We start from the raw sequence: 27425 nt of genomic DNA, 5'->3' as shown, positions 1-27425 counted from the left end.
CCAGCACCACATGCCAGCCAGCCGCGCCCCCTGGTGGGCTGAGCTCCCCCCCCCCCCCACACACACACAAAATAAATGTTAAAATAAAAAAAAAATTTTTTTTTTAAAAAAAATATTAGCAAGACTGGGTCCTCCAGGGATAGGAGGAAGGGCTCTAAAATAGGTCAGAGGAGGGAACCCCCCCCCAACCCCCGCCATTGCAACAAAGAGTTTTTCAGAAGATCACCCTTCTCTGGCCAGATATAGCTCAATAGCACAGTGCCTGCCTCCCAAGTGCAGGGTCCTGAGTTCAGTTTATGGTACTTAAGTAAGAAAGACAGAAAGAAAGAAAGAAAGAAAGAAAGAAAGAAAGAAAGAAAGAAAGGAAGAAAGAAAGAAAGAAAGAAAGGCCACCCTTCTCATATTTGCTATGAAGACCAAAAACTTGTTTGTATACTTGATGAAGATACTTCAGTCCTGGAGGCATATAATAAGGAAGGCAGCTGGTATATCCTCAGTGGGCTGTGTGCCAGTGTGTTGGAGCACTGGAAATCCCAGGCAGGAGTCTTCAGTGAGGATTTTTTTTCCCCCCTATAAGACTCTTTGTGTAGGTTACTTGGAGGGACTTCACCCAGGAGATGTAAATACATACATTGAGAGCCAAGGGCAGTTTCAATTTGAGCCAGATTCTTGGACTTAGAAATGAGAATTCCTTCACAGAAAAGTGTAGCTTTCCACCCTTCCAGGTATTGCAGGAAAAGATGTTTCAAAAGTAGCATCTCTTGCCCATTTCTTTTTCACCCCTTATGGGAAGCAAAGCTGATCTTTTCAGGAATGAAGTGACCCTCACTCAAAATACCAGCCTTTGCATTTAAAGATTTTGCTTACTATGGTGTGAAAACACTTGTCTATAGGCCATTTAACTTTCAGAGGATGTGTATACAAATCAATATGTCTGTCTCTGTTCATTAATGTAAAGCTATTTGTATCTGAGTATAGTACAGTTTCCTAATATGCTTCACTGTGGTGCATGCTTAAAGAAACCAGTCCAATTACTCCTTTTAATTGGGGCCATGTGTGGAGAGTTTTTTTTTTACATTGAAATCCTTTAGTCTCTTCTGTTCACAGGATTTAGTCTTTCCCTGTGAGAGCCATTCACCTTCTCTCCTTTTCTTGAAAATCTTAAGAAATTAAGACAAAAGATAATTACTTGGAGGGGTAAAACTGGCAGGTTCCCACGACACTTAAAATTAATGAGCTGTTGAGTACAAAATATACCTTGTCTTTGGCTCTGTCGCCCTCACCCCATCCTTCCCTCCTCCCTTTCTTCCCATTTAACACATGATTTGACTTTTTGGCTATGTTTGCCACTAGGGTATACTGCAGTTATAAAATAGCAGGATCGCTACGGAAAGTGGATTCATTTGAAGACCATGTCTTTGTTTGCAAAGCAGAGTTAATTTGATTTCATTTTTACATTTTTGTGTATTGGAAAACTCTCCCCTTTCCAGACTGTCTTCTCAAAGCGTTGTGTCAGATGCACACTGCCACGGTTCCCTTGGCAGCTGGTTGGGTTTATTATGTGAATGGTGCATCCCTTCTGGAATCCAAGCACTTGCAGCTCAGTCTCTGATTGGGCTTTGGTTTCAGAGTGGTTTCTTGAGGTTTGATGGTGTTAAAAGTCCAGTGAGGGTTTGTGCAACTAGTTCTAAGTAGAAAATGCTCAAGAATTTGCTGCTTTCCAGTCTGAATAGGTATTACTGCATACTGGGAGTTGAACTGCCTGTGCTGTAGTTCATTTGAAAGGAGCCTGTGTGACAAGTGGACACTCAGCTGTGTGTGCTTCGTGTCCACCTAACTTGTGTCTGGACTCAAGTTTTTTTTTTCTTTCTTAATTTCAGTGAGATGAATGGGTACTCCTGTCATCTCCACGTAGATTTCGGAACCATACGCCTTGGACAGATAACCAGACCTAGGTCAAATAAGTAGGAAGTTAGTTGGCTTTGCCTGGGTCAAATTAGCTTCACCCAAATCGGAGCTCTTCGGGGAAGTACAAGGCTTTGTGATGAACATCTGAACCAGGTGTGGCAAACTGACCGGAAGTCACTCTGGGTAAGATGGACAGTCCAGCAGGTGGCTTCAGATACTTGGATTCAGGTTCCCTGTTCTTATATTATAAACAATGGAGAGTGGAGCTCCCAGGCTGCTTTAAAAAAAAAAAAAAAAAAAAAAAAGGTGTTTATCAGTATTTATTGTTTTTTAAAAAAAGATATTTATCATGTGAAAATGAAGTCTTAAAATACTCCTTTGAAACTATATAAAACCAAGACATGTTAACACAGCATTTTTTTAACACAGCATTTTAAATGAGATTATCATACTGTGAAACTAAGAAATTAGTGAAAAAAATTGCATTATTTCACAATTTTGCATATCTCTTTAGGTTCTTGGCTTAATAGAAGAAAGCCAGATTGTTTCCTCAGTTTCTTATAAACTGGAGACTTAGTTGCAGTACTGTACATGAAGACAATTTTTGCCAGGCAAATATATAAAATAGAAAAGGGAGGGGGCTCTGTAGAGATGTTCTTCTCTGATAGCACATGGAGGCTTGAGTGAGTTCTTAAAAGCCAGTTGCTGTAGAAATTTGAAATCCTATCAGTCACCTCTTGTGCGCTACTAACAAATACTAAATTCCATTGGTCCATTCCCTGTGAATGGATTTTTCACTCATGCATTGTTTAACATCTTGTACTGGTCACTCAAGTGATGGCCCATTTGATGTCAGTGCTGGTTTTCCAGTTATCAACACTTTTCTTTTTTTCTTGCTTTTTATTTGTGACCCAGTTAAATAAGTCTTAATTCACCCCTTACGTAACAGTGTACTCAAGGCTGCAGGCTGAGGTGGTCCACAGAAGGTGCCTAGCACACAGGGTGCCCAGCACATGGCTCACTGCACACATCCCTGACTTTCTGTCCCATCACTGAGGGAACTAACTGACCTGTGACCTGTGAACTGTGACCTACAGCTAAGTAACCAACTGCTCCCTTAGTAGAGCAGTCAGACCAGTCTGCTTTTTCAGAGTAAAAGGGGCAGGTTGGTCACCTTAGGGGCAATCTTTACCTGCTCAAAAATACATCTCATGCTCGCAGTAATGATTTGGACACCACCACAAACCGTTATTTTCCTTACTCTTAAGTTTAAGCCCTAAGACACTTCTTTTCATGTAACAATTCTGTGTCTTCATGTATCACAAAAGTTGAATACTGGGCAGCTATCAAATTCTCGCTGACAGAGACAGACTCCTAGATTTTTAATTTTTTGCCTGAAGTGTATGATTTTTTTTTTGCTTGCTCCAAATGCCTTCAGGGCAGGTTTGGCTGGCTTGAGTTGTGGGGATCGAACCACAGCAACCGGAGCCTGACTGCTTTGTTGAAGCAGCCACTTAAAGAACTGAGCTAAGCGGCAGGCCTCCCAGAAGTGTATGAATTTTATAATTGGCAGCAAAAACTATTAGTAGGTAGCTGGGCTAGTGGTATAGCACTTGCAGTGTGTGCCAGCCTCTTGAGTTTGATCACCCCATACTAGGAATTGAGCAGCCAGTAATACTGTTACCAAAGGGAGCAAACCCATAGGATACTGTAAAGTACCGAAAAAAAAGAACTCACAGTAGAACTGCTGCACCATGAAGTACATACAGTATCTTAGTCAGAATAGAAATTTAGAATATTGGAGACTATGCTGTGTTTAAAGTAGCTATGTTCACTGTCTTAGAAAATTGGTGAGAGTTGAGCATTTCATGGATTCATGTACCTGCCCAAATTACAATCAGATTGAAGTGTGACTTCTTAGGGTTGCTGTTTTCATTTATCTACAGAGCAAGCACAGACACTGCAGTGCCGTCGTGATCAGTGGTTCCTGACATCTCCTAGTTCATTTCACTTGGAATAATAAATACCACCATTTGAAGATATTTTCTCTGTATTCAGTATCTAGCAGAGCCTTGTGCAGCAGAGGGCTGTGTCCTGTATTTTGATATTTAATCAAAATCTGGTAATCTGTATTTAAAATCAGTTTTGAATTTATGATCTCTGGTGCTGGAGGGTGCCTTGAGATCAAGGCTCCTGCCCAATGTAGATACATAATATGTACATTTGTCTTATGCCAAATGCTCAACAGCATCAGGTAGACTAAATTCAATGTAAGCAATTAGAAAAATGTTAGAAGCTTGAATTCATTTTACCCTTTGAAAATATGGCGGGAGAATTGGGAGATATTAGTCAAAAGTTGTAGAGTCTTGGGCTGGTGAGATGGCTCAGTAGTCTAAAGCACCTACTTAGAACAAGCTTAGCAAAGCACAGGGACCGCGGTTCAATCCCCCAGCACCACATGCCAGCCCGCCCCTCCCCCTCCCCCTGGTGGGCTTAGCTGGCCACACACACACACACACACACACACCCAAAAAAAAAATTTAAAAAAAAAAGTTGTCAAGTCTGTTAGGAAGATTGAGATCTGGAGATGGATTGTGCAGTATGAATATAGTTAATAACATTCTATATTCTTTTTAAAATTGCTTAGAAGAAATACATCTCAAGTATGTTTTAAGGTAATAGAAATATGGAAAGCAGCTGTATGTGATCGTTTCATGTACATGAAAATATCATAAACCATAAATATATATAGCTGTACTTTTTAGGTGGGAAGGAAAAACATGGAAGGACTTTATATGTATAAGAATGAAAAGGAACTTTTAAAAATGGTTTAACAGTGCAGTGTGGTGTATGCCTTTAATACTAGCACTCTGGGAGGCTGAGGTGGACCCTGGACAAGTTGGCATCTTAGTAAGACCACACCTCAAAATGCAAAACAGGCTAGGTATGTAGCTCAGTTCAAAGGTGCCGATTCAAGCCCCAGTATTCCCCTCCTTACACACCAAAAAAACCTAGTAGATTTAGTGCCATAAACAGTATAGGAGCAATAAGACAAATAAAACATTTGTAACTTACCGGGCATAAATTATAGTTAAAGATGAGTGTTAGAGCTGTTGCTCCAGTATGGGAAAGAACTGTTTTTCAGTTGTCTGGCCTGGTAGGAGCAGACTGACTTTGCAGTTTACACACATGGAGGAGGGCTTTCCACTGCCTTTTTGGGCCTTGCATTCTCCCTGAAGCCTTGAGTCCTGTTGGGAATGGGGAGGCCCTGGGTTTGTGGACATGGGCTCTCATTGCTCACCAACAGCCTTTGTAAGTAGCAGCTAAAGCACTCGCCAGGGCTTCCCTACGCTGCTCTGGCAATAGCATCCAGGTCCAGGTGCCCTTGCTAGAATAAAGGGTTTGAAAGAAGAGGGCATCTGTGCCTTCCAGAGAAGCAAATGGAAAGCTTATTTAGGACATGAAAAGAGGCACATTGGAAGCCACTTAGGCCTTAGGAGAAGATGAGGGTGGCCTGGGAAGGGGTTGGTCCTGTTTGGCACTTAGGACAGGATCTGGCCAAGGGCTCACTTCTTGTGAATGTCAGAGGGGGTGGTGATTCTGCATCCAGGCTTGAATGCAACTCAACTGGCTCTCAACGAGCCTGTTACCATTAAGTGTGAACCAGGCTGGGAGTGGTAAACACATGACCGAACGCTGCTTCTGTCATGAAAGCACCTCTGCTTTCTTCCTTCTATGTGGACTGGAAGTCTTGGGAAACAGCTGCATTCTGGACCCTTTGGCGCATACCCTCTGTGAAGCCTCACAGTTGCCAAGCAGGCTCTGTGCCACAGAGCTGTGCTCTGCCCCGGAGTGCGCTTAAATCTGAGGGAAGCCTTGTGTTTGTAGATCTCCTGTGTGTCTTCCAGGGGTCCTGTCCTGTACCTCAGTTGCTTAACCTGGATTTCCAGATTTTACAGCACTTGAAGTCTTTAAATTTTACCTTGTCCTAGGCTTGCCTAACAGTGTTACAGAGAAGGTTGCTAAGCCAGCACATGTAGTAGGCTAGGGCTGGTTCATCAAAGTACAGTGGGGTACAGACTCAGTCCTGTGTTTGAATCCAGTTGTAACCCCAATTGGCCGAGAACTGAATCAAATTCTTTGGATAGGTTCAGCGTTGCCCTTATGGGGACATTTGACCTGTTGGTTTTGCAACCAGTCATGGACAACCGAGGCATTGCTCTATTATATTTGTGGTTTTCAAGTTTAGTTTCTGTTTCTTATGGTACAGTGTTGATATTTTGTGGGATGCTGGGGACTTAATATGGTGTAACATAACCACCCCCACCCTTACCCCTGTGACCAGGGATCAAATATCATGCTTGCTGAGTAAGCACTCTTGTCACTGAGCTGTATCCCTAGGCCCAGGTATATTTAATTTATTTTGTGTTTGGGAAATAGGATTTGCCACATAGCCCAAGCTGTGCTTGAACCTATGGCAGTTGTCTTGTCTTAACTTCCCAAATGCTGAGATTATAATCGTGTGCCACTGTACCCAACTGGAGGAATTTTTTTTACAAATTAATTAGTCCATTGTTCCAGCTGTAGCAAATCATTCTTAGAGCATATATAGGGGTTTGTCGTGTTTAGTATTAGTACATCTGTTACATGTTTGTAACAGATGCAGTTTACTCCTTAAGGAGAGTGGGTACATGTACATAATAATGGTGTGATTTTTTTTTTCTCTTAGTGCTACCCCCAGTCCCCTTTCTCAGTTTTGGTTCTGTACTATTTGTTCTCATTTAGAATTTTTTGTTATAGTTTTGTCATGTATTTACTATTTTTGCTATGTTTTGGGGACTGACCAGGGTAGGGGTGGGATTGAAATGTGGCTCTTACTCTGTAGCCCAGGCTGGCCTCAAGCTCAGCATTGTTCCTGCCTTGGCTTCCTGAGGGCTGGGATTACAGGCAGGCGCCATCATGCCTTCTTGGTTTTCTGTCTTGAGAAGTTGCCACTCTGGACATTTCCGAAAGCAGAGACTCACGTGGTCTAGTGGTTGTCTGCTTAAGGTGGTAACCTCACTCTTCTCTCTCCTCCTTTTGTAGTTTTCAATGGCTCCAGCAGGTCAACACGGGAGAAAGAACCTGTTCAGAAACACAAAAGCAAAGAGGTCACTCCCGCGAAGGAGAAGCACAGCGATCACAGGGCTGATAGCCGGAGGGAGCAGGCCTCAGCTGCGCAGCCTGTGGCAGCCCCCTCCTTGAGCTCCTCAACCAAGGGACTTGCTAGCAGCCACCACCATCCTCCTGTGCATCGGTCGGCTCAGGACTTACGGAAGCAGGTAATACCCAGCCCAGTGGTTTGGGAACCCACCTCCCCACATTCATCCAGGAATGCAGCAGCCTTGGGGATCCTAGAGCAAGGCCCTGATGAAGAGAGAGAGCAGGCTTGTACAAAAGTGTCCCTTGTCTTGGAGACCGCCACAGCTTGGTGCTGGGCAGCTTTGTGTTCCTCACCAGTGGTCCTAGTTGGTCATCTCATGAAATGGAAAGTAGAAATGGAGCTTGGTTTGTTCACTGTCCCTCTCCCCTCCTGCCTGCCCTTCCTCAATGCTAGCTGATGCACAGTTTGTTGGGACACAGGTTGGCCCACTGTTGGCAAAACCGTGGCATGTATGCTGCAGCAAGCTCTGTATTATTGAAAGCTCTGAGGTTTGCTGTCATTATCTTGGGCTCTACAACAGGCCTGCAGGTATCTGAGGTCAACGGGGCACTAGCCCACCTCAGTACCAGGTGTATGGGCTCATCCCCAGGATACCCAGTCCTCAACCCAGAGCCATACTACTAACTAGGTGGGCAGCTCTGAGGAAGGGCGTGGGACTGGCCACTGCAGCAAGGAAGACACTCATGTTGCTGGGTAGTGGCTGTTTGTGACCCTGGCAGGTGAGGGGTGGAGACAGTGATGCAGGTGGGAAAGGACAGGGTGGGGCTGTTGCAGGACCATGGTGTCTTGCTGGTACCTTGTGGTCCTGTCCTCAGTCCTTACTAGTGGCCTATGAGTGATTGGGCTCTGCAGAGCCCACACAGTGCTCTTCTGAAGTGTTGGGTCTGAACATGTAACTAGAGCCCAATTCAAATGGTGTTCATGGCTTCCAGAATACAAACCACCCTGCCTCCTCATTTCCCACAGGTGATAACCGATCATGGAATTGGCCCCCAGGTGTGTGCAGTTCTCTGAGACACAGAGTTGGGAGTATCCTACCTTTGGCTCAGTGTCTGTAATGTGTCTCCACCACCCCACTGTCACTGCTGTGCCCTTGACTGGAACTGGGGCAAAATGCCTCCAGATGACTTTGTATTAAAAAGGGACCAGAGAAGTCGAGATGGACAGATGATTATTGTTTATAAGCACCGCCTCAACTGTCCCATTTTCTAAGACATCCCCCCCCCCCAACTCCCCCTTGAACCCAGAGCCTTTACACCGAGCTGTATCTCTGTCCACACACTGGGCAGAAGTGGGTAGCCAGCTGCCATCCCTGGGGGTGCCATGCTGCTGTTCCCATGTCATGTACCTGTGACCCGTTCACCTGACACCTCAGGTGAACCTTGAGCTTCCTCTTACAGGGCTGCTGCTGACACCATAGAGAATGGTTGTGGGGTCTCAGCCTGCATCCCTGGTCGGGATGGAGGGAGTGACCCTGCCAATATGGAAAGGATCTTGCATCTGTTCCTCCCTGGGCCTGTGCAGCCTGGACAGCACGGCCTAGTGTCCTACTTGTAATTTTGCTCAACTCTGACCTTTCTTGAGACTCATGGTACGGTATTTCAATATTTCACCGGACCTCATTCTTCAAGATCCAATCATGCCAGCTCCTCTCCTATGGACATTATGAGAAATGAAAGGATAATTTTGAAGCCATCAGAAGCTCATTAGTTAAGTACTCGGGAAACAAGGTCAATAAAAGCAAAGTGTAGATTCTTTTGTGACTGCTTGATATAAATTTTCAGACTCTTGACTTTTCATCTTTGCAGCTGCATAAAGGATACAGGCCCAAGGGGTGCTCTCATTTTTCATTTCAGATTATAGATTTGTTTTATTTCTTCCTAAAAGGAAAGGGTAAATGTGATTGTAGGACATGTAGTGTTATAACGGCTACAGTGGGAAGCAACTTATCCTGCATGTTCTAACACCCTTCGTGCCCACGGCTCACTGACCATCACACATAGCTCCCCTCACCATATGACTAGCACTGTGCATGGGTTCACAGGGCAGCTCCCAAGACTTTGAGCACATGGGTGTGTGCCTTCTCTCGGCACTGGGGGCCTCCTGTGCCAGCCAGTGCGTGTGCCTCCACACCGCAACCCCTGGCTGCACTGCACTCATTTGGATGTGTAGCAGGCGTGTCATGTCTTTTGTTTTCCTGAAGTAATGCCCCATTTAAACGTGCTAACAGGTACTTAACAGTTTAGGTTTGGAAAACAAAGGGCTTTTTTTCCCTAGCAAGGGTTGGGGTAGGGTTTTGTGTAGTGGGAGTTAATTTATAGTAGTCCCTCACTTAGCGCTTTGGTTACATTCCAGACACCCCTGGGATAAGTATGCTTGTATGGGACAGCAAAATCCTGCACTATAATGAAAAATCTGCAATATATTTAGACTAATAGTTTTTGAAATCCCACAAACTAGTGCACTCACGGAGGTCAAACTGCAAAACAGCAAGGGACTGCTGTAGTCAGAAAGTCAGCAGGGAGTGTCAGGCTGTGCAGATCATGGTAGCCCGAGGTTCTCATTTCTTCACTAAGGCTGGGCTGTGCCGAGGAGAGAGTGAGTGTGTGCTGGGGCAGCCGCAACAGGCAGGCTCTTGTGCAGTGGGCCGTATGCTGGTACATAGGAAGAGGTTTCCTGTGAAACTGTCCATGAGTTGCAGAGTAGCCCCAGCCTTGTAAGAATCGGAGAGTGCCCGAGAATTGGGAGCACACGGAAATTGCAATTGGAAACATGCTCTGGAAAGTGAAATTCATGTGTATGGGGAGACACTTAAGGTCTTATTTTGCTTCTCCCAGGATTAGGCTGAAGCTGGACTCTCCCACATGTGGGTTATAGTCTTTCTGAACCCTGCAGGTAGCCTTTCAGATAGATATATATCTTGTAGAGATGGCAGATCAGGATCCTTTCAGGAGGCCTCGCTGCCATGGGCACTGTGTGCTTTCCTTCCTGTCTTCTACCTCATGGCCTATCTGTTGTGGGTCGGTTCAGTTCAGGCTCTTTGGACTATTGGTAGAGCTTTAGTGCACATAGTGCCTCCGGATGTTTTCTCTGTGGCTCCTGCCCCTCTAATGACCCCTTTGAGAGGGTGGCCAAGGTCTCCAGCTCAATGCCTCCCTCTAGTGGGGATTAATAGCTTGACAATAGAGTGCTTCGTTGAACTGAGGACCATGTTACTGGAAATTGTCATTTTAGTTCATCAAAATACCATAACTTCATTTTTCATCTTTAATTATGCCTTGGAAATGCATGTTTTTCCTATTCACTTATCATTCTAAGAGTTGGCGTAAGCATTCTGTCTCTGAGTCATGAAGTGTTTTGTTTTTTGTTTTTGCAGTACCGGGGATTGAACTCAGGATCTTGCTCTTGCCAGGCAGGCACTTATTCTATTGAGCTATCTCCCCTGCTCTGAGTCATGATGTGGAGTGGAACTCTTAAGGATGGATCACATATCTTATTACACATATGATCACAGTGCAGATTGTGTATAGTTTTTAAAGTGGAGTTTCTGCTAAGACATAGAAAAGCTTTGTGTCCCAGGCTTTCCTCTTCCTCACCTCACATTACATTGCTTCTGCAAGAAAAATTGCTTTTCTTTGAGGCTAAAGTCCTAGGCGAGTTCAGTGCAACTTGAAAATTCCTCCCCCTCTTAAATTGAAATTTTGTTGTTGCTCTCAAGAAACATGGTGCTGTGCGTGAGTCACCAGAGACATAAGTGAAAGGTAGGTATCTGTGGTCATGAAGGCAAGCAGAACCATACCGCAGCCAAGACAGAGGAAGTTTATTTTGATTCTTTTAAGGCAGTGTCTTGCTTTGTAATTCAGGCCTTGACTCACTGTGTAGCACAGTCTGGCCTGGAACTCACAGCAGTGCTTCTACCTCGGCTGCCCCAGTGGGAATACAGGCGTACACCAACACATCCAGCTCAGGAAGCTGTTTAGTCAAAGTGTTTTGATGGTTATTAGAGGACCCTGCTGTAGGCCACCGTGTGCTGTTTCCAATGAATTGAGGTGAGCTCTGTGTTGCTGTTAGCTGGACATGCCCTCTGTGCCTGGCATCCCTGTGGTGTGTTGAGTTTGTGACGGGCGTGCTGGGGATTCTGAAACACAAAGCCAGCAGGACTTTGCTGACCAGGAAGTACTTTAGAGGATAAGTGAGGGTGAGACAGTTTTTTTGTGGCTGGTGAAACTCTAGCTCTTGGTAGACTGCAAGGGCTAAGGAAGTTGCGGGTGTCATTGTGTCCTCAGGAACGTCCTGGGCTTTGGGGGCAGTTGTGAACTTGGCTGGGTTGATGCAATCTGTACGGAACAGAATTGTTCCTGTGTTCTCTTGGCCTCATGGTGGCCTCTGCAGGAGGGAACCCCACAGACACTCTGCATGGGCTTAGAGGGAATGCATAAATGAGTAACTATGTCAGCTCCATCATCCCTGGGACCAAACACCCGCCACACACGACTTAAAGAACGAGAGACTCAGTGGGTTTAGAGGGTTTATTACATGGTTGCCTGGCTCCAAGACAAGTGGGTGGGCCCATGGGAGGAAAGGTGCCTGGTCCATGTCGGCCAGGAGGAGAGAGTGGAAGGACCAAGGGCAAGAGCACACTTCCAGGCCACTTTGGTGACCCACCACCTCTTCCCTCTATACCCCAGCCCCAATAGCACATTCAGCTCTGGACTCAGCCATGGGTTGAGTCTGCTGACAAGTGTTACGTTTAGGACCTACATACCCACCTCTAAGCACGAGAGTTGGGCAGACACCGTAGGCAAGGTGTGCTGGTTTTTGATGGAGGTGCATGCAGTGTTTGTGCTTGTTTTATAGACATACATAATCATTTTTCAGTGGCTACTTTCCAAGATAGCAACTGAACAGTAAGAAAGAGGTAACAGAGTAACATTTTCGGATGGAACACCTTAGTTGAATACCTCTCCTGGTTGTCATCTTTTGTGTGACTTTACTGAAGAAAGTGATTTACCTATATGTAACATTCCACCATGTAGGATATTGCCCCCACCGGCTCACCTGAATTTGGACTCAGGCTCCACTGGCCTGTGCCCTTACTGGAGGTGGGATGGGAGGACACTGAACCTTAGCTGTCCAGCCAGCCCTTCCTCTTCAGAGCTGCACAGAGGGGTGGGCCCACCTGATTGTGAGAGCCCTGAGCTACTCAGGGGGGCTGGCACATACCTATGTTTGTTTGGCACATATCCCTTTGTTTGTCCTCATGAATTAAGTCTGATCTGTGAGGGTAGGTGTAGAAGCTTACCCAGGGAGGTTGGTGGTTCCAGGTTCGAGAAGCACTGAGGACAGCTGGACAAACGGCAGGACTGCTGTTGGAGAAGTGGCTCGTGTGGGCACATACCTGCAGTCGTTGGCTGTTGCCAATAGCTCTTGGTCTTCAGGATGTGGGTGGCTGCCTGTTCAGTCCAAATCCAGGTGAGCTGGTATACGGCTAAGCGACAGTCCTTGTGTGATTCAGAGGGCAGGGGTGTGGGGTCGTCCTCCATTTAGGGACGTAGAGAGTCCTTCTGAGATCAGGTGCCAGAGGTCCTGGGCACCTTCCCCTATTGTGCCCAATTCTGGAAGAACAGGCTGGAGAAGCCAGGGTGTACTGTACTTTCAAATGTTCTTCTTCTTTCTTTCTTTTTTTTTTTGTGGCCGTCTCAGCCTACCCTGGGGCAGGGCTAGTGTAGCATGTGGTGCTGGGGATTGAACCGTGGTCTCTTCCATTGCCTAAGTTTGCCTAAGCAGGTGCTTTAGATGCTGGCCCTGTACTTTTGTTTAAGTGTTTTATCTTGTTCCTTTTCATTCGCTTGGTAGAAAGGGAAAGGCTGAAAAGTGTGTCTGTGCAGCCCTCTCCCAGAGCAGTGCGGTTGCACAGAACGCTTTCTCCCTTTTCCCTGCCCGGCTTTGTCAGGCTTCTTTTGCAGTGGTGCCCCATCCTGTTTTCCAGGATTTATTTTAGACCCTGCCCGTAGCCCTCCTTCCTTCGTAGAGTGGCTGGTGGTTGGAAGCCCAAAATGTGATGCCAGAGCCTGTACTTTGGCCCCCTGGTAGCTCAGATGGCTCAGCAGCACCAGCCTGGGGTTGGCTGTGAGAGATGGTATCACAACAAGTGTGTGGTGGTGGTTGGGCTAAAGGTAACTTGTGGGATATATAGGAATACAGTTTTTGCTGCTTTCCTTCTTTTTTTGTTTTGAAACCTTTACCAGTATTCTGTGCCATAATTCTCAAAGCATGGACTCAGACTAGCAGCTCTGCTCCCTGGCAGGCCTGCAGGATGGAGCCTGTCTTCCATTCTTATTTAAGGTAGTTGTACATATTCTTCGTGAGTCCAGTACTGCAAAGGCTGAGCCACGCAGGTCACTAAGACACAGGTTCACTGCTTGGTGACTGCCTTCATGGTGGCGAGGGCAGTGTGCACAGCCTAGGCACTGGTATGGACCTGCATGAGCAGGAGGCATAGGCTTCCTCCTGGCCCTATGCTTCTTAGGTCCCCAGGCGAGGGAGCACTGTGTCTGTGCTCTGTGTTTACCAGTAATGGTGTGGTTTTAGGTGGGCTCTTCTAACCATCATGGTTTTAGTCATGCTAAGGAGGGAAAGGGATGCCCATGAGGCTAAGTTACACGTCTGTAACAGCAGAGCTCTAGTGTGAAGGCTTTCACTGCAGCTGGTAAGCTGACAGCCCCTGTGTGTGGAGCCCTCACTGTCCTGCTAGAAGCCAGTGCCCTTCCCTGAAACGCCATGTAAAAGCAGTTTGCTCCTTTGTCATGGAATTGCCCAGGGACTGTGCTGCCTAGGTTTGCCCAGTCTTGTAGACCCAGGAGTGAGAGTTGTCAAGGTAGAGAAGGTGGAGCCTCATGTGCAAAAGAGGTCTCGCCTGCACCCCCAGAGTTAGGGCAGCTCTGCAGCCATGACAGAGCCTGACACACTGGGCAGTTCTACACAGTTGGCAGCCACACCTCTGGGCCTCGCCTGTGGATCAGAGCCAGACCACATGGACACTGTTGTTCTTTTCCTTCCATGCTATGTTTGTCATGTTCTTTTTTTAGCCACATTGCTTTTTTCAGTTCTGTGGGCTGGTCATGCCGCTATGTGGAGCACAGAGAATAGCAGACAGACTTTTCTTGGACTGGGATGTGTATTTCTGTATTTGAAAATGTAAAAATACATCCTGGTCTACTCTGTGGGCAGGACCTGCTGCCTGCTTATAAACAGATGGCACGAGGGCTGTGGGGCTCCCTCTGTGAAGCCCCACTGGTTCCTGCAGGGTTGCATGGATGAGCGCTGACCTGGGAACCTGTGGAGCCTGGGCAGCAGGGCTGGGCTGTGTGGCTCGGACCTGTGTGTCACGGAGCTATCGTTGGTGTGGCTTCCACCTCGTTCCGCGAACGTCCCTGGGTCTCTTCTGAGGAGGGGCGTCAGGCTGTAAGCAGTTCTGTCGGCCACAGCACCCGTGGCCCATGGCTTCTGTAGGCTGGTTGCGGGCCTGGCACAGATACTAATTCTGCTTTTTCTCTGCTTCCATAGGTGTCTAAGGTAAATGGAGTCACACGAATGTCATCTCTGGGTGCAGGTGCAGCCAGTGCCAAAAAGATTCGCGAAGTTAGACCTTCACCATCCAAAACTGTGAAGTACACTGCCACGGTGACCAAGGGGACTGTAACATACACCAAAGCCAAGAGAGAACTGGTCAAGGAAACCAAACCTAATCACCACAAGCCCAGTTCAGCTGTCAACCACACAATCTCAGGGAAAACTGAAAGTAGCAATGCAAAAACCCGCAAACAGGTGCTATCCCTCGGGGGGGCGTCCAAGTCCACCGGGCCTGCCAGCAGCAGCCTCAAGGTGAGCGGCAGGTTGAACCCAAAGTCATGCACTAAGGAGGTGGGGGGGCGGCAGCTGAGGGAGGGGCTACGGAATTCCAAGAGGAGGCTGGAAGAGGTGCACCAGGCCGAGAAGCCACAGTCGCCCCCCAAGAAGATGAAGGGGGCGGCTGGCCCTATCGAGGCCCCCAGCAAGAAGGCAGCAGCAGCTGTGGTGGCCTCAGCAGAGAAGCCTCTGCTGAATGGACCTGTGAAGAAGGAAGTGCCCGAGCGGAGTCTGGAAAGGAACCGGCCGAAACGGGCCACGGCTGGTAAGAGCACGCCAGGCAAACAAGCACACAGCAAGCCGGACAGCGCCTCCTGTGAAAATCGATCTACCTCGCAACCGGAGCCCTTGCACAATAAGCCGCATGACCTACCACCAGGCAAGCCGGAGAAGGGGGGCGGCAAGTCTGGGTGGGCGGCGATGGACGAGATCCCTGTCCTCAGGCCCTCTGCCAAGGAGTTCCATGATCCGCTCATCTACATCGAGTCGGTCCGTGCTCAGGTGGAGAAGTACGGGATGTGCAGGGTGATCCCCCCTCCGGACTGGCGGCCCGAGTGCAAGCTCAATGATGAGATGCGGTTCGTCACACAGATTCAGCACATCCACAAGCTGGGCCGGCGCTGGGGCCCCAACGTGCAGCGGTTGGCCTGCATCAAGAAGCACCTCAGATCTCAGGGCATCACCATGGACGAGCTCCCACTCATTGGTAAGGCTGGGTAAGAGGGGCGTAGCCCAGTGCTGCTGTCTCACAGACCCAGGTGTATATGGCAGGAAGGGTGTTGGTATTGGTGGCTCTTGCCACACACTTGGGACCTCATTCTCTCCCAGGGAGCAGGCTCCTAGGAGGCAGAAGGGAGTGCCAACCAGCTGAGTCATCGCCCATGCTTCCCATGCCATGGCACCACATGGGCCAGCTTATGGGCCTGAGAGGTGTTCATGGTTCTGAGAGCTCTAAATGCGGCAGGGTCCAGGGTCAGCAGGGCGGTATCTGCTACGGCCTGTTCTGGGTGCCACCTGGCTGTGTATTGTATCAGCTGATGTGTTTGTGTCCTGATCTCCTTGTGAGGACACCGGGGAGAGCGGATGAAGCCACCAAGGTAAACTTACTTCTAAACAACTAACTGCCTTGAAGATGCTGCTCCTAAATTTCATTGCATCTTGAGGTTTCAGGGCATCAGACTCCATCCTGATGTGGGGGTTCACAGTTCAGCCACCATCCTTGTAGGCATCGGCTGTTGTTCGCCCTTCTCGTTTTTTCTCTCCATCTTCTCGTTTCTCCTGGAGCACCTGTTTGTTCATCTTTATAGAGTGAGCAGGTGCAGTGCTAGCTGGGACTGGTGTCCAGCTCATCTGGGAAGCCTGTAGTGACTGCACGGGAAAGGTCATTTTCCTGTACTTCATCCTCCTCCAGGATGGACTTTTTTTTTTTTGTGGAACCGGGGATTGAACTCAGGCCCTTGTGCTTGCCAGGGAAGCGCTTCTTCCACTGAGCCATCTCCCCGGCCCCAAAACTAATCTTTTTTTTTTTTTTTTTTTTTGGCGGAACCAGGGACTGAACTCAGGCCCTTGCACTTGCCAGAGAAGCGCCTATTCCACTGAGCCATCTCCCCGGCCCCCAGGATGGACTTCTTTAGGGAAGATGGAGTGGCTTGTGTCCAGGGCTGGGGTGTGTAGGGACAGTTGGGAAGCATTCCTGCACCTGTAGGCTGGGGTGGAATAGGATGTGGCCAGTCTATAGGTAGGAAGAGGTCTAGCAGTCACTCATGTGGCAGGCGTAGGCAGGGGGAGGCCTCATCACTCCTCTCTGTGGACACATGCCTGAATGACTGTCAGTTGATTGGAATTTTTGGTTTCTGGTCTGCTGTCAAGGGAGGTCATGGGATGGATAGTCCCAGAAATACAGTGTCTGCAGACACAGGAATATTTGCCATTGACAGACTATGAGCACTCAGGCTACAGGCATGGCAGGTGGCCTGCAGAGTCCTGCCTATAGGGGAGTGCTTATGTTCTCTGCTAGACAGGCAGCACATGGTGTGGGAACAGGTGACAGTGTGATGGCAGTCCAGAGGTGGTGTGTTCTGTTAGTGTTTTCTTTAATCATCATTTCTTTTGGTGATCAGAAGCTGAGCTAATAGCACAGCATGGTATGGGCACTAGGAATTGAACTCGGGACCTTGCACTTGCCAGGCAGGCATTGTACCACCAAGCTACATCCTCTGCCCAGTGAGTGCATCCTTTGCATAACCCCTAAGTACCTACCTGTTAGTCTGCAAGAGCTCAGTCCTTCAAGCCAGGCAGGCCTCAGAGTCTGACCCCAGCTGACCAGTAACCAGCATCCTTTATGGTGGGTATACCTTTTACCTCTTGTAGCTCATGTGAACCCCAGCCCAGCCCTCTGGAAGCCTCTTCTCAGGGGACCTGGGTGAGTGAGGAATGTGTGATAGGGGCTTTCTGCCCTCAGCAGCCTTGTGACTATGATTGCAGCCTGTGGAGGGCTTTTTTTTTTTTCCTCCTTTTTTCTTTCTTTTTTTTTTGCAGTTGTTGTCTGGCTGGGGTTTTGGTCTGTATTGACTGGCTTATAGAGACCCCAGAGTCGTCTTTTTATTCTAGTACTGAGCCCCTTGGGGACACATGGGGACCCATTTCCTTGCTGCCTCTGTAACACAAGACTGCGGATGGCCAATCTGCAGAGCGAGAGCCCTGAGCTTTAGAGGGACCCACCTTGGTCATATCTGGCAGTGTCCTCAAGGCCTCTAGGGAGTTGTAGCGTCCTGGCCCTCAGATCTCCGTCTGAGGCTGGGAAGAGTTCTTCAGTGATGGGAAGCCCGCCCCATCGGCTCCCAGCCTGCTAGGTAAATTAAATGGAGTTCAGGCTGCACAGTCCTGATTCCCTGTCTTACTGATGGGCCAGAGACTTGTTCAAGTATCTGTCCCAGGTGCTCCCTGCAGCCACTTGCCAGGCAAGGTTATGCAAGGGCAGTAGCGTGCAGAGACCGGAATGCTCCACTCTCTCATACTGTGTTTGCTCTTCATTGGTTCATTCTTCCCTTCCATTATACCTCTGAGGACTAAAACAAGGAAATACATTCTCTTCTTCAAAAGAGTTAAGATGTTCTTAGTTTTACTTTGCCACTGAGCATTTTGTTAATGGTCATTTGGAAAGATTTGGCACAGGGGAAGTTGCTTTTCCACCTTGATTTTGATGGAATTAGAAGGTTGTGTTTCAGCGTGGTTGAGTTTTTGATGTACATCTCTGATTTGGTGAAGGATTAGTGAAATTGCAGCATACTTTTCTGAGATGAGCAAGCCCTCCAGGAGAAGGTGCCTTGTGCCCTTTGTCGTGGGAGCCTATTGAAGACAGAATCCTCTTCATGTGGTTGAGTATACATTAGAATGGGGACTTGACCTGGCCACAGTAGCTATACAGGCAATTCTGTACGAGGAGCTACTCCAGGCCGTGCTGGGTTGTGGATGATGCCGGGAAGTTCTGCCCAGGCCACTTTTACACCTGTGTGAATCTCTGCCGTCTCTCCTTTTCCTGCCACCTAGCTGGTGACAGTGGCTGGCACTGGGCCCCACCTCACCCACGGCTTAGAATGCTGAGGTATTTCTTTCTGCAACCTTGCACAGTGACTCTCCTTCCTTGCATGCAGTCCCCTGGCCATCTCACCACCCCAGCTGCCTTCCCTGACACTGCCGTGGTGTTGGTCACCTGGTCGTCTCTGTCCTTAGGACTCCCTATGACCATCACTGAATAGCATTCTTCCCCCGAGACCGTAAGCTCGCTCTTGCTGCTCTCGTCCTGGAGCCCACACGATCCCTGGAGTGCAGTAGGTGCTCAAGAAATCAGGTGGGACCGGGATGGTTTTGTTCCTGGTCTCCTTACTACCACCTGTTTCTCTCCCATACTGTCCCAGGAGGCTGTGAGCTTGACCTGGCCTGCTTTTTCCGGCTGATTAATGAGATGGGCGGCATGCAGCAAGTGACTGACCTCAAAAAATGGAACAAACTAGCAGACATGTTGCGCATCCCTAAAACTGCCCAGGACCGGCTGGCCAAGCTGCAGGAGGCCTACTGCCAGTACCTGCTCTCCTATGACTCCTTGTCCCCCGAGGAGCACCGGCGGCTGGAAAAGGAGGTGTTGATGGAGAAGGAGATCCTGGAGAAGCGCAAGGGGCCATTGGAGGGCCACACCGAGAGCGACCACCACAAGTTCCACCCCCTGCCCCGCTTTGAGCCCAAGAATGGGCTCATCCATGGCGTGGCACCCCGCAACGGCTTCCGGAGCAAGCTCAAGGAGGTGGGCCAGGCTCCACTCAAAACGGGCCGCCGGCGACTCTTCGCTCAGGAAAAGGAGGTGGTCAAGGAGGAGGAGGAGGAGGACAAAGGTGTCCTCAATGACTTCCACAAGTGCATCTACAAGGTAGGGCCCCGCGGGTCTGCAGGGCTCACGAGGCCTGGTGGAAAGCTGTGTCGGCCCCGCAGTGCCCAGCGTGGAAGTACCTGGCCTGCAGTCCTGTAGCTGGCACATTCCACACATAGGCACCAGAGTTGGCAAGGGTCTTTTTTTGCTCCAGTCTCACAGAGGAAGCAAAGTTGAGACACCCTCAGAAATGTGGCTCAGAGTGGCCACATTTCAATGTGGATTTTGAAGGGCATCTAATAGTTTGATAAAATATATAACAGATTTTTAAATGTTAAAAAAAAATTATAGTAGAAGATATATCAATCTTCCTGAGCATTCTTCTCGTTTCCAGTGTTGTTCTTGCTAACATGTCTTTTACTGGTACAAGTCTTTTTCTTTTTAAAAATTTAATCATTCACCATGTCCTGTATACATTCACAGCAGCGGACTCCCCAGCAAGCTGTCTGGAAGGTCCATTTGTCATAGAGGGGCTGGTGGTGGGGCATGTGGGCTGAGCTGTCCACTGCTCAGCCATGCAGCCCCAGGTGTCTGGCAGCTGTGTGAGCGTGGTGTGTCTCTGGGCCTTGGCTTTCCTCTCTTTTGGTATATGTGTTTGTGTGCTTGTACATGCACTGTAGCAGAAGTGAAGTAGCTTGGGTGCATGTGTAGCTGTGTTTCCAACCCCAGTTCTGTGCCTGCCACTTTGAACACTGCCCTCATGGGCCGTCAGGGTGTGCCGCCTCCGCCTATGCGTGCAGGCTGTGCATTTCTTGTGCGAACTATGCCTGAGAAAGCTGTCACTGCGGACCTTGCCATTCACTGTAGTGGAGACAGGAGGCCCTTGAGAGCAGCTTCTCTCGCAAGGCTTAGGGCTGCCACCCTCCCTTGGGGACATGCTTGGTGTGACTTTATACGATGTCCTGGCAAACACTTGCCCTAGCGGCCCTGGCTCTGGGTTCCCCTGAAGGAGGCATTGCCTGGGAGTTTTTCTGGCCTGGTACACTTACAGGAGCCCCGCCGTGTCTGAGATCCCTGCACCCCACTCACCCCACGATGAGTGTCTCCAGGTCTGCAGCCTAGCCTGGCCCCTGTAAGCTGTGGATGGGTGTGGACAGCATTTGTCTCAGTGGGGTTCTGCCCTCCCTCTCGGAGGCCAGGCATTCTTCAGGCTTTTTATTGTGTTGGCTTCAGGCTCGATGCTTTTGTCTCTGGAAGACAGTATGTGATTTAGACAGTATGTGGTTTGCCTATAGAGTTTTCTGCTGCTAACTGGTAAAAGTAGGGTCCTTTGGCCAGGCACCCTCCCCACTGTTGAGTTACCTCATGGTTACACAGGAGCACAGATTGTGACCAACTCGGTTGTGACTTCTGAAATGTTTTTATGAGCGCTTCAATGTGGTGTTTCCTGAGTATCTCCCTCCAGCTGTCCTCACTGCAAACTGGTCAGTAGACAGCTGGCTGTCATCAGCATAGGGTGCTTTCCCTTTGACTGAAGGCCAGCGCTGTGAGAATATGTTGGTCCAGGGAACAGTTTTGCTATAATTACTGTTGGAAAAAGCCCATTTGGTTAAAGATACATTAGGTTACATTGTCAAAAAACAGAGCTCTGCCGAGATGCACAAAGCCTGCCACCATCTTGGGGCTGACTGTCAGTGCTGGTGTCCATCACTTCCACTTACTCCGTTGTGCATCATTTGTTAAAAAATGAGGCCCGCTGAGGTGTGCCTGTGCTTTTAAGAGTGCCTGGCGGAGGTGCTGGCCAGGCCTCACTGAGGCCTCCCTACTCCAGCCCCCATGGCTAAGTCCCAAGTCCTGCACACACACACACACACACACACACATCTATGGGGCCGGAGCTGATGTCTGCCTTGTTCCGGCTCTGCCTCAACCCCAGATTAGGCCTAGGAGATGGCAAGCACTCTGTTTATTTCTGGATCAAGGAATTTTAAGTGTGTGTGATCAAGAATCGAGCAGAGAGAAGGCCACACGGCTTTTGCCTTTGGACACCAATCACCTTCTGCATGACCGGTCAGAGCAGGCAAAGCTCCATATGCCCAGCCATCGCTGGCTGTTGTGTCAGAGCCATTTTAGAGTTACTAGGGCTGGGGTGACACATGTGGCCCCTGTGGGGCAAAGAATAGTCTGCATGTGGCTTCTGTGGCATGGGTGACCAATTTACAGCTTTGGGTAAGGGCTGCTTGTTTGTACAGCTTCACATGGTGAGGGCTGTCAGGGCATAGACACTGCCTTCTGATCTGCTCTGCTGTGCGTGCGTCTTGTCCTAGCTGCAGAGCCAGGCCCTCCATGCTTCCTGTATCTGGGTGCACTACCTGTGGATTTCTGGAGAACTGCAAGGGGCTTTGGAAGCATCTCTTGGAGCTTCCTGTTCAGTTAGTGCTTTGCTAGTGCCCTCGGGACTTGGCAGCTCTCTTGGTGGCAGAAATCAAATCAAATCAAATTGGTCCTTGCATGACCTGTGGAACATCCATCCCTCTGCATTTCATGGCCTTGGGGATTCCGAGTACCTTATCTGAGAGAGGCTTTCCTGTCCTGTCTCCTTGTAATTAGGTAGGGACACTACATTTCAGACAGCCACGGGGAAGCCATCAGGCAGAGGCATGCAACAAGTATGTGGCCTAGCTTGTGACTTAAGCTTTTTTCTTTGTCTTTTGTTTCAGGGAAGGTCTGTTTCCCTAACAACTTTTTATCGAACAGCAAGAAATATCATGAATATGTGCTTCAGCAAGGAGCCTGCACCAGCCGAAATTGAGGTGAGCCCTCTCTCTTGAGGCCCCAGCCTCACCTCTGGCAGCCTGCAAGGAGACACCAGCAGCCAAGTCTGTCTTCTGTGTTCTGCATGCTGGTGGCTGACACAGGCTCTCATGGGGTTAATTTAGAGGTGTTCAGGAGGCAGGCTCCGCACAGATCCTGAGGTCTCAGGCTTCTCCCCATCTCCCCACTGCAGAGATGAGGGGCTTGGCTGAGGGAGCCCTTCACTGAGCTACTTCTCTCAGCCTCCAGATGTGTTACATAAGAGAACATGGGACCCCCTGAAACCACGGCTGTGCTCTTCCTTCTCTGCTGTTTTTTGTGTGTGGGATTGGCAGCTGGCCACTGCGGTGCGCCTGTCAACTCCTGGGTGACAGGTGCACCGCTGCTGGGCCCAGTTCACAGCAGTTGCACGTGATATCCTGCAGGACCGAGCTGAGCTCCCATTTCCCCCACCTGCCGGAGCCCAGCAGAGTCCCTGAAAACCCCCCTAGCTGCTGACTGGGGCTTACAGAGGTTGGATTTGGAAAGAAGGAAACCCAGTGCTGGTTGGGTCTGTCATAGGGTGTGTGTGGAGGGGATGTAGCTGCATCTTCCTTCTGGTGGTGCTTTTCTCTACTTATGTTACCTCTAAAGTAAAAACCCAGGTGACTTTGACCACTGGCTGAGGGGCCAGCTGAACCCAGGGTGCTAGAAGCAGGGGTTGCTTTGCCACTTGTGGACAGGCCCCTCCCACTGCTGCCTGACATTCCTCCTCCAGCGCGAGCCCCAAGCCTGTCTCCCTGCCTGTGAATTAAATGCCTGCAATGGTGCATCATGCTACCTTTCTCCACTGTGGCCCTGTACCAGGATCACTGCCCTTGTTCTCAACGCCAGTGTCACTGAGTCCTAGTCTGTCCCAGTTGCTTGGGAACCTTTGTGGCCTTTGCAGTAGTGGTGTCACTCACTTTCTGGAAAAGTGACTTTTGGGGTGGAGCATTTGAGTCTTTTTGTCCCATCTATGTGTTCTTGTGGCTCCTGAATATGTAGATTATTACTGTCAGAGTGTAGTAGAGAGTAACTTGTTAGGATTTTCCATTCAGGAATTAATTCCTTTAGAAAGTCTGGTTTTTTGCTCTTGCAGTTGTGTAAATATTTAAACAGAGAGTGAGGATTTGCTAAAATTCAGAGTTCAGCCTGGGGCTGGCTGGCTGCTTCTGCTGTGCTCCCTGTCTTTCCTCTGCTATCGGCGGGAACAGGGCTGGCTGCTCTCTCTGGGCTTGAGCCCTTTCTGCACCACCCAATGTCTTGGGGTCCACTCTCAACTCAGCACAGGGGTGGCAGCTGGATGTGACCCATTGGTCTCCTCATCCACAATCCCTTGTACCTTGGTTGCAGGAAGTCTGTGTAAGAAGTTGCCTTTTCTTTAGTGACCCAACTCTTCTGATGAGCAGACAGCTGGCCCTAGGATGCAGCCCTGGTGCTGTGTGTGCCCAGGGCAGAGGAGGGTGCACGTCTGGAACAGTGCTGAAAGTACACTGGCGCCTCTCAGTGCAGAGCTGTGTCGGGTAGACCAAGCACAGCTGTTTCCCTCTGTCACACAAGCCCCTGTGCACAGAATTCACCGAGCTTCCCTTGTGGTCTCATGCTGGCAGTATGTGGCTGTGAAGACCCCAGTCCACCTCACGTGGACTTTGTGCGTGCCAGGCCCTAACTGGCAGTTGAGCCTGTGATGAGGCCCGCACAGGCCAAGGCTGAGTTTATTACACTCAGGAGGACAGAGGAAGCCTTCATCCTTTAAGCATTTTTGTCTTTCTTCACTGTTGTATTGTGGTCACTATGTACAGCTGTCAGCAGCATCTAGCCCAGAACTGTCCCATCCTTAGAGCCTCTCATGCAGGGGTGCTCCCGCAGTGTTAGGTATTTGTCATTGGCTTACTTCACCAAGCAGAGCATCCTTTGGGTCTGTCCTGTTGTAGCCCATGTCAGTCTCCACTTTTGTGCAGAGAGCCTGTGGTGCATGCTTGGGTTGCTCCTGCTGTTAGCATCTGGGGAGTTGTATCCCGCCTGTACCTAAAGCTGTTATGCACCTGAGCCCCCACTGGGTTGTACAGTGGATGGGACCCCATTTTCTCAGGCTGGTGCGGAGCACCAGGAAGGTCTTCCTAGTGCTGAGGTACTCAGTCTGGCCACTGGCAGCTCACTGGCCCTCTCATCTCCCTGCAGCAAGAGTACTGGAGGTTAGTGGAGGAGAAGGACTGCCACGTGGCCGTGCACTGCGGCAAGGTGGACACCAACACTCATGGGAGCGGATTCCCAGTGGGAAAATCAGAGCCCTTTTCAAGGTAATGCTAGGGCCCCCGTGTCTGTCCTGGGGACTGGACAGAGTGCCCCTTCCTCTAGCCTGTGACATCCCTTGTCTTCCTCCTGTAGGCACGGATGGAACCTCACTGTCCTCCCCAATAACACAGGATCCATTCTGCGTCACCTCGGTGCTGTGCCTGGTAAGCCTCACCATGACACATGCCAGAGAGCCTGCGGGGGAAAGGCTGTGTGCAGGAACTTGGCTTTCGGAAATGGGAGGAGAGAGGAGGTGGCAATTGAGAAGGTCAGCAGAACTGTAGGAGGCGACCTGTACCACAGCATCCAGCAGCTGGGTGGACACCTTGGGCCAGCCTTGAACCCCGGAAGCACTTCCAAAGCCAGCATCCTAGCTGAAGTTGGTGTTCTGACTGTAACTATGAATGGGTGTAGAAGGAACTTAGGCTGCAGATTTGGGGAAGCCAAGGGTCACCAGACATCTTGGTCCCTGAAGAGGGACATCTCAGTGCCCTGAGCTATGAGCCCGTGTCCCAATCCCCAGGCAGAGGGATGGCTCCTACACCAAGGGGACCCAGGCCTGGCAGCAGATATCACAGTCTGTATCTGCTACCCAGGGTGTTTTTCCTTAGTGTTTGGAACAGTGTCTCACACTTGGGTTCATTTATGTAGACAAAGGGGAGCAGCAGATAGTGGCTAACCAAATTCTGGCTGGTTTTAAATCTCACTTGTTTTTCTGGAGATGTGGGTTTCTACAGGTTGTTAACTCTGAGCATGCTTTTAAAACACCATGTCTCCCTGTGTGTTTCAGGAGTGACTATTCCCTGGCTAAATATTGGCATGGTCTTTTCTACCTCATGCTGGTCTCGAGACCAAAACCACCTTCCATATATCGACTACTTACACACTGGTGCTGACTGCATTTGGTGAGTACTGTGGTAGTGCAGGCAGTGGACTTACTGCCAGGCGTGTGTTCTGCTTTGTGCAGCCACATGTGATGTGGGCCTGTGCCAGCCTGTGATTCTGACTCTGCTGCAGTCATCCTGGTCCCAGTTGGCCTGGGCACTGTTGTTTCTGTTCAGTGGCAGATGGGAAATGACTGCACATAATCCTGTCAAGTCTCATGGCCTTCCTGCCTCACGTTCCTCCATGCTGGCTGGGTTCATTGTCCTGATGCATGTTGTTCATTCAAGTAGTAGAGCGGCATCACTGGCGACCCCTCTTGGGAGCTGGCATGGGTTTGCAGTTGGTTGTGGGTGATGTGGGGGTTGCAACATGGGTGCTGATGAGGGTGGTTGGTGGCTCCCTGTATGGACCCAGTGGGGCCAGGTGGAGGCGTGGGTAGGTGAGGAGCTGAGGTGCTGCGTAGGCCACAGGCAGAAGCAGCAATGGGAGAGCCCAGGGTCCAGCCCTGTCAAGTCCCACCAGCCGTGACCTCGAGGAGCTCAGCATTGGCTTTCATGTGCGGGCATGGATGTGGCGTGGCCCACGCAGCTGCTCTCCTAGGGAGTGTTGTTGAGGTGGTGGAAACAGGCTTTGTGGGCTCTTTGAAGTCACCTCCCTGGGCCTTGCTGAAGGAAAAGAAAGAAGAGGCAGGGATGTGATCAGAGAGCTTAGGGTGTGTGGTTTTTACTACATATGATTTATGTTAGGAACCCTGTATTTAAATCACGAATCAGTAACAGAGTATGTTGGTTTTTAAATAATACATTAAAAAAAAAAATCTGTCAATGTGGCTGAGGCTTTTATCCAGCAGTTTGAAACAAGGACCTGGCCACCATGCCAGTGATGGTCTCCATAGGCATCTGAGTGCCTCAGACAGCTGGCCTGCAGAGGAGCAGGGCTGTGGCACCAGGGGATGTGGGACGACCAGCAGGTCCCCCACAGTTCCTGCCCCAGGTTGGCCAACAGCTTGTCCAGCTTTGGCACCCTGGTTCCTGCCACCTCCTTACTGCTCTGATGTCCTGTTCCTCATGGCCCAGGGAGGACCTGGTAAGGATGGCAGAGTCCTGCAGCTGTCTCACTGCCACACACCCAGCCCAGAGTCAGGTGGGCACCCTGCCTTGTGCCAGGCATTGCGGGTGGACACGCACTGTGTGGTGCCTGGAAGTCACATATCATAGATGGCTCTGTGGTCCCTGGTATTCTCAGACTAGGAAACAGATGCTGGGAATGCCAAGTCTCATCTCCGCGTTAGCTGTGGGGCTGTGTGTGCACGGAGGGCCACCGTCTCCCAGGACTCCCCTGCGGGTCTTGCCATTCCCCAGGGCAGCGTTTAGTCTCAGCCTTGAGGTGCTGTGCTCCTGGGCTGGCTCTTCCCTTATTTTGTGGAGAACCTCAGGTGGTTCTGCCTTTCCTGGCAGTTCGTGCAGGCCCTCCCTGTCACACTGACTCAGGGACCCAGAGTCCTGTGTGTTTCTGCCATGAGCACTGTAGAGCCCCAGTCCTGTGGCAGCTGCTTCACAGAAAGGGTGTCCAGTGCTGGTGACCTGGAAAAGAGATGGCCCACAGTTGGAGCCGGCAAGAGGCTGGAGACTGGAGTGGCGCCTGATTCTCACGTACAGTAAGGCACAGAACATCTGGTGGAAGCGCCTGGCTCAGCATGTGGTCACATCCATAGGAAAGTAGAGTGGTGAGGCTGCGGCTTTGCTCATGCTGGACAGAAGCAGCCCTGCAGCTCAGTGTGCAACAGCAGTGCCAGGCCGCCAGCTCGCACTCCGGCTGTTCCGAGCCAATCCCTTCCTCCTGGGCAGCGTGTGCTCAGCACTCTCCCTGTTTCCCACCACCCAGGTATTGCATTCCTGCTGAGGAGGAGAACAAGCTGGAGGACGTGGTCCACACCCTGCTGCAGGCCAACGGCACCCCAGGGCTGCAGATGCTAGAGAGCAATGTCATGGTACGGCCTTGGCACAGATCCCCAGGTTGCTTACTGCC

General features: G+C 49.7%; 1 protein-coding gene across 4 annotated transcripts in view; it reads left to right on the top strand.

Moving 5' to 3' along the window:
* The window catches only part of Jarid2 (jumonji and AT-rich interaction domain containing 2), a 246103-nt gene that overhangs the window by 211309 nt on the left and 7369 nt on the right, over positions 1 to 27425 (top strand). For all 4 annotated transcript variants that reach the window (XM_004628343.2, XM_023712152.1, XM_023712153.1 and 1 more), the window contains 8 exons: positions 6994 to 7229; positions 14678 to 15725; positions 18937 to 19442; positions 22103 to 22195; positions 24399 to 24517; positions 24606 to 24676; positions 25303 to 25417; positions 27282 to 27387. In XM_004628343.2, the coding sequence (XP_004628400.1) occupies positions 6994 to 7229; positions 14678 to 15725; positions 18937 to 19442; positions 22103 to 22195; positions 24399 to 24517; positions 24606 to 24676; positions 25303 to 25417; positions 27282 to 27387 (2294 nt within the window). The remainder of the gene's footprint in view (positions 1 to 6993; positions 7230 to 14677; positions 15726 to 18936; positions 19443 to 22102; positions 22196 to 24398; positions 24518 to 24605; positions 24677 to 25302; positions 25418 to 27281; positions 27388 to 27425) is intronic.

Source organism: Octodon degus, unplaced genomic scaffold (genome assembly GCF_000260255.1).
Source record: "Octodon degus isolate 3935 unplaced genomic scaffold, OctDeg1.0 scaffold00023, whole genome shotgun sequence".
In the NCBI taxonomy this organism is placed as follows: Eukaryota; Metazoa; Chordata; class Mammalia; order Rodentia; family Octodontidae; genus Octodon; species Octodon degus.
The sequence above is the reverse complement of the archived record's forward strand: the minus strand, read 5'-3'. Positions and strand labels throughout refer to the sequence as shown.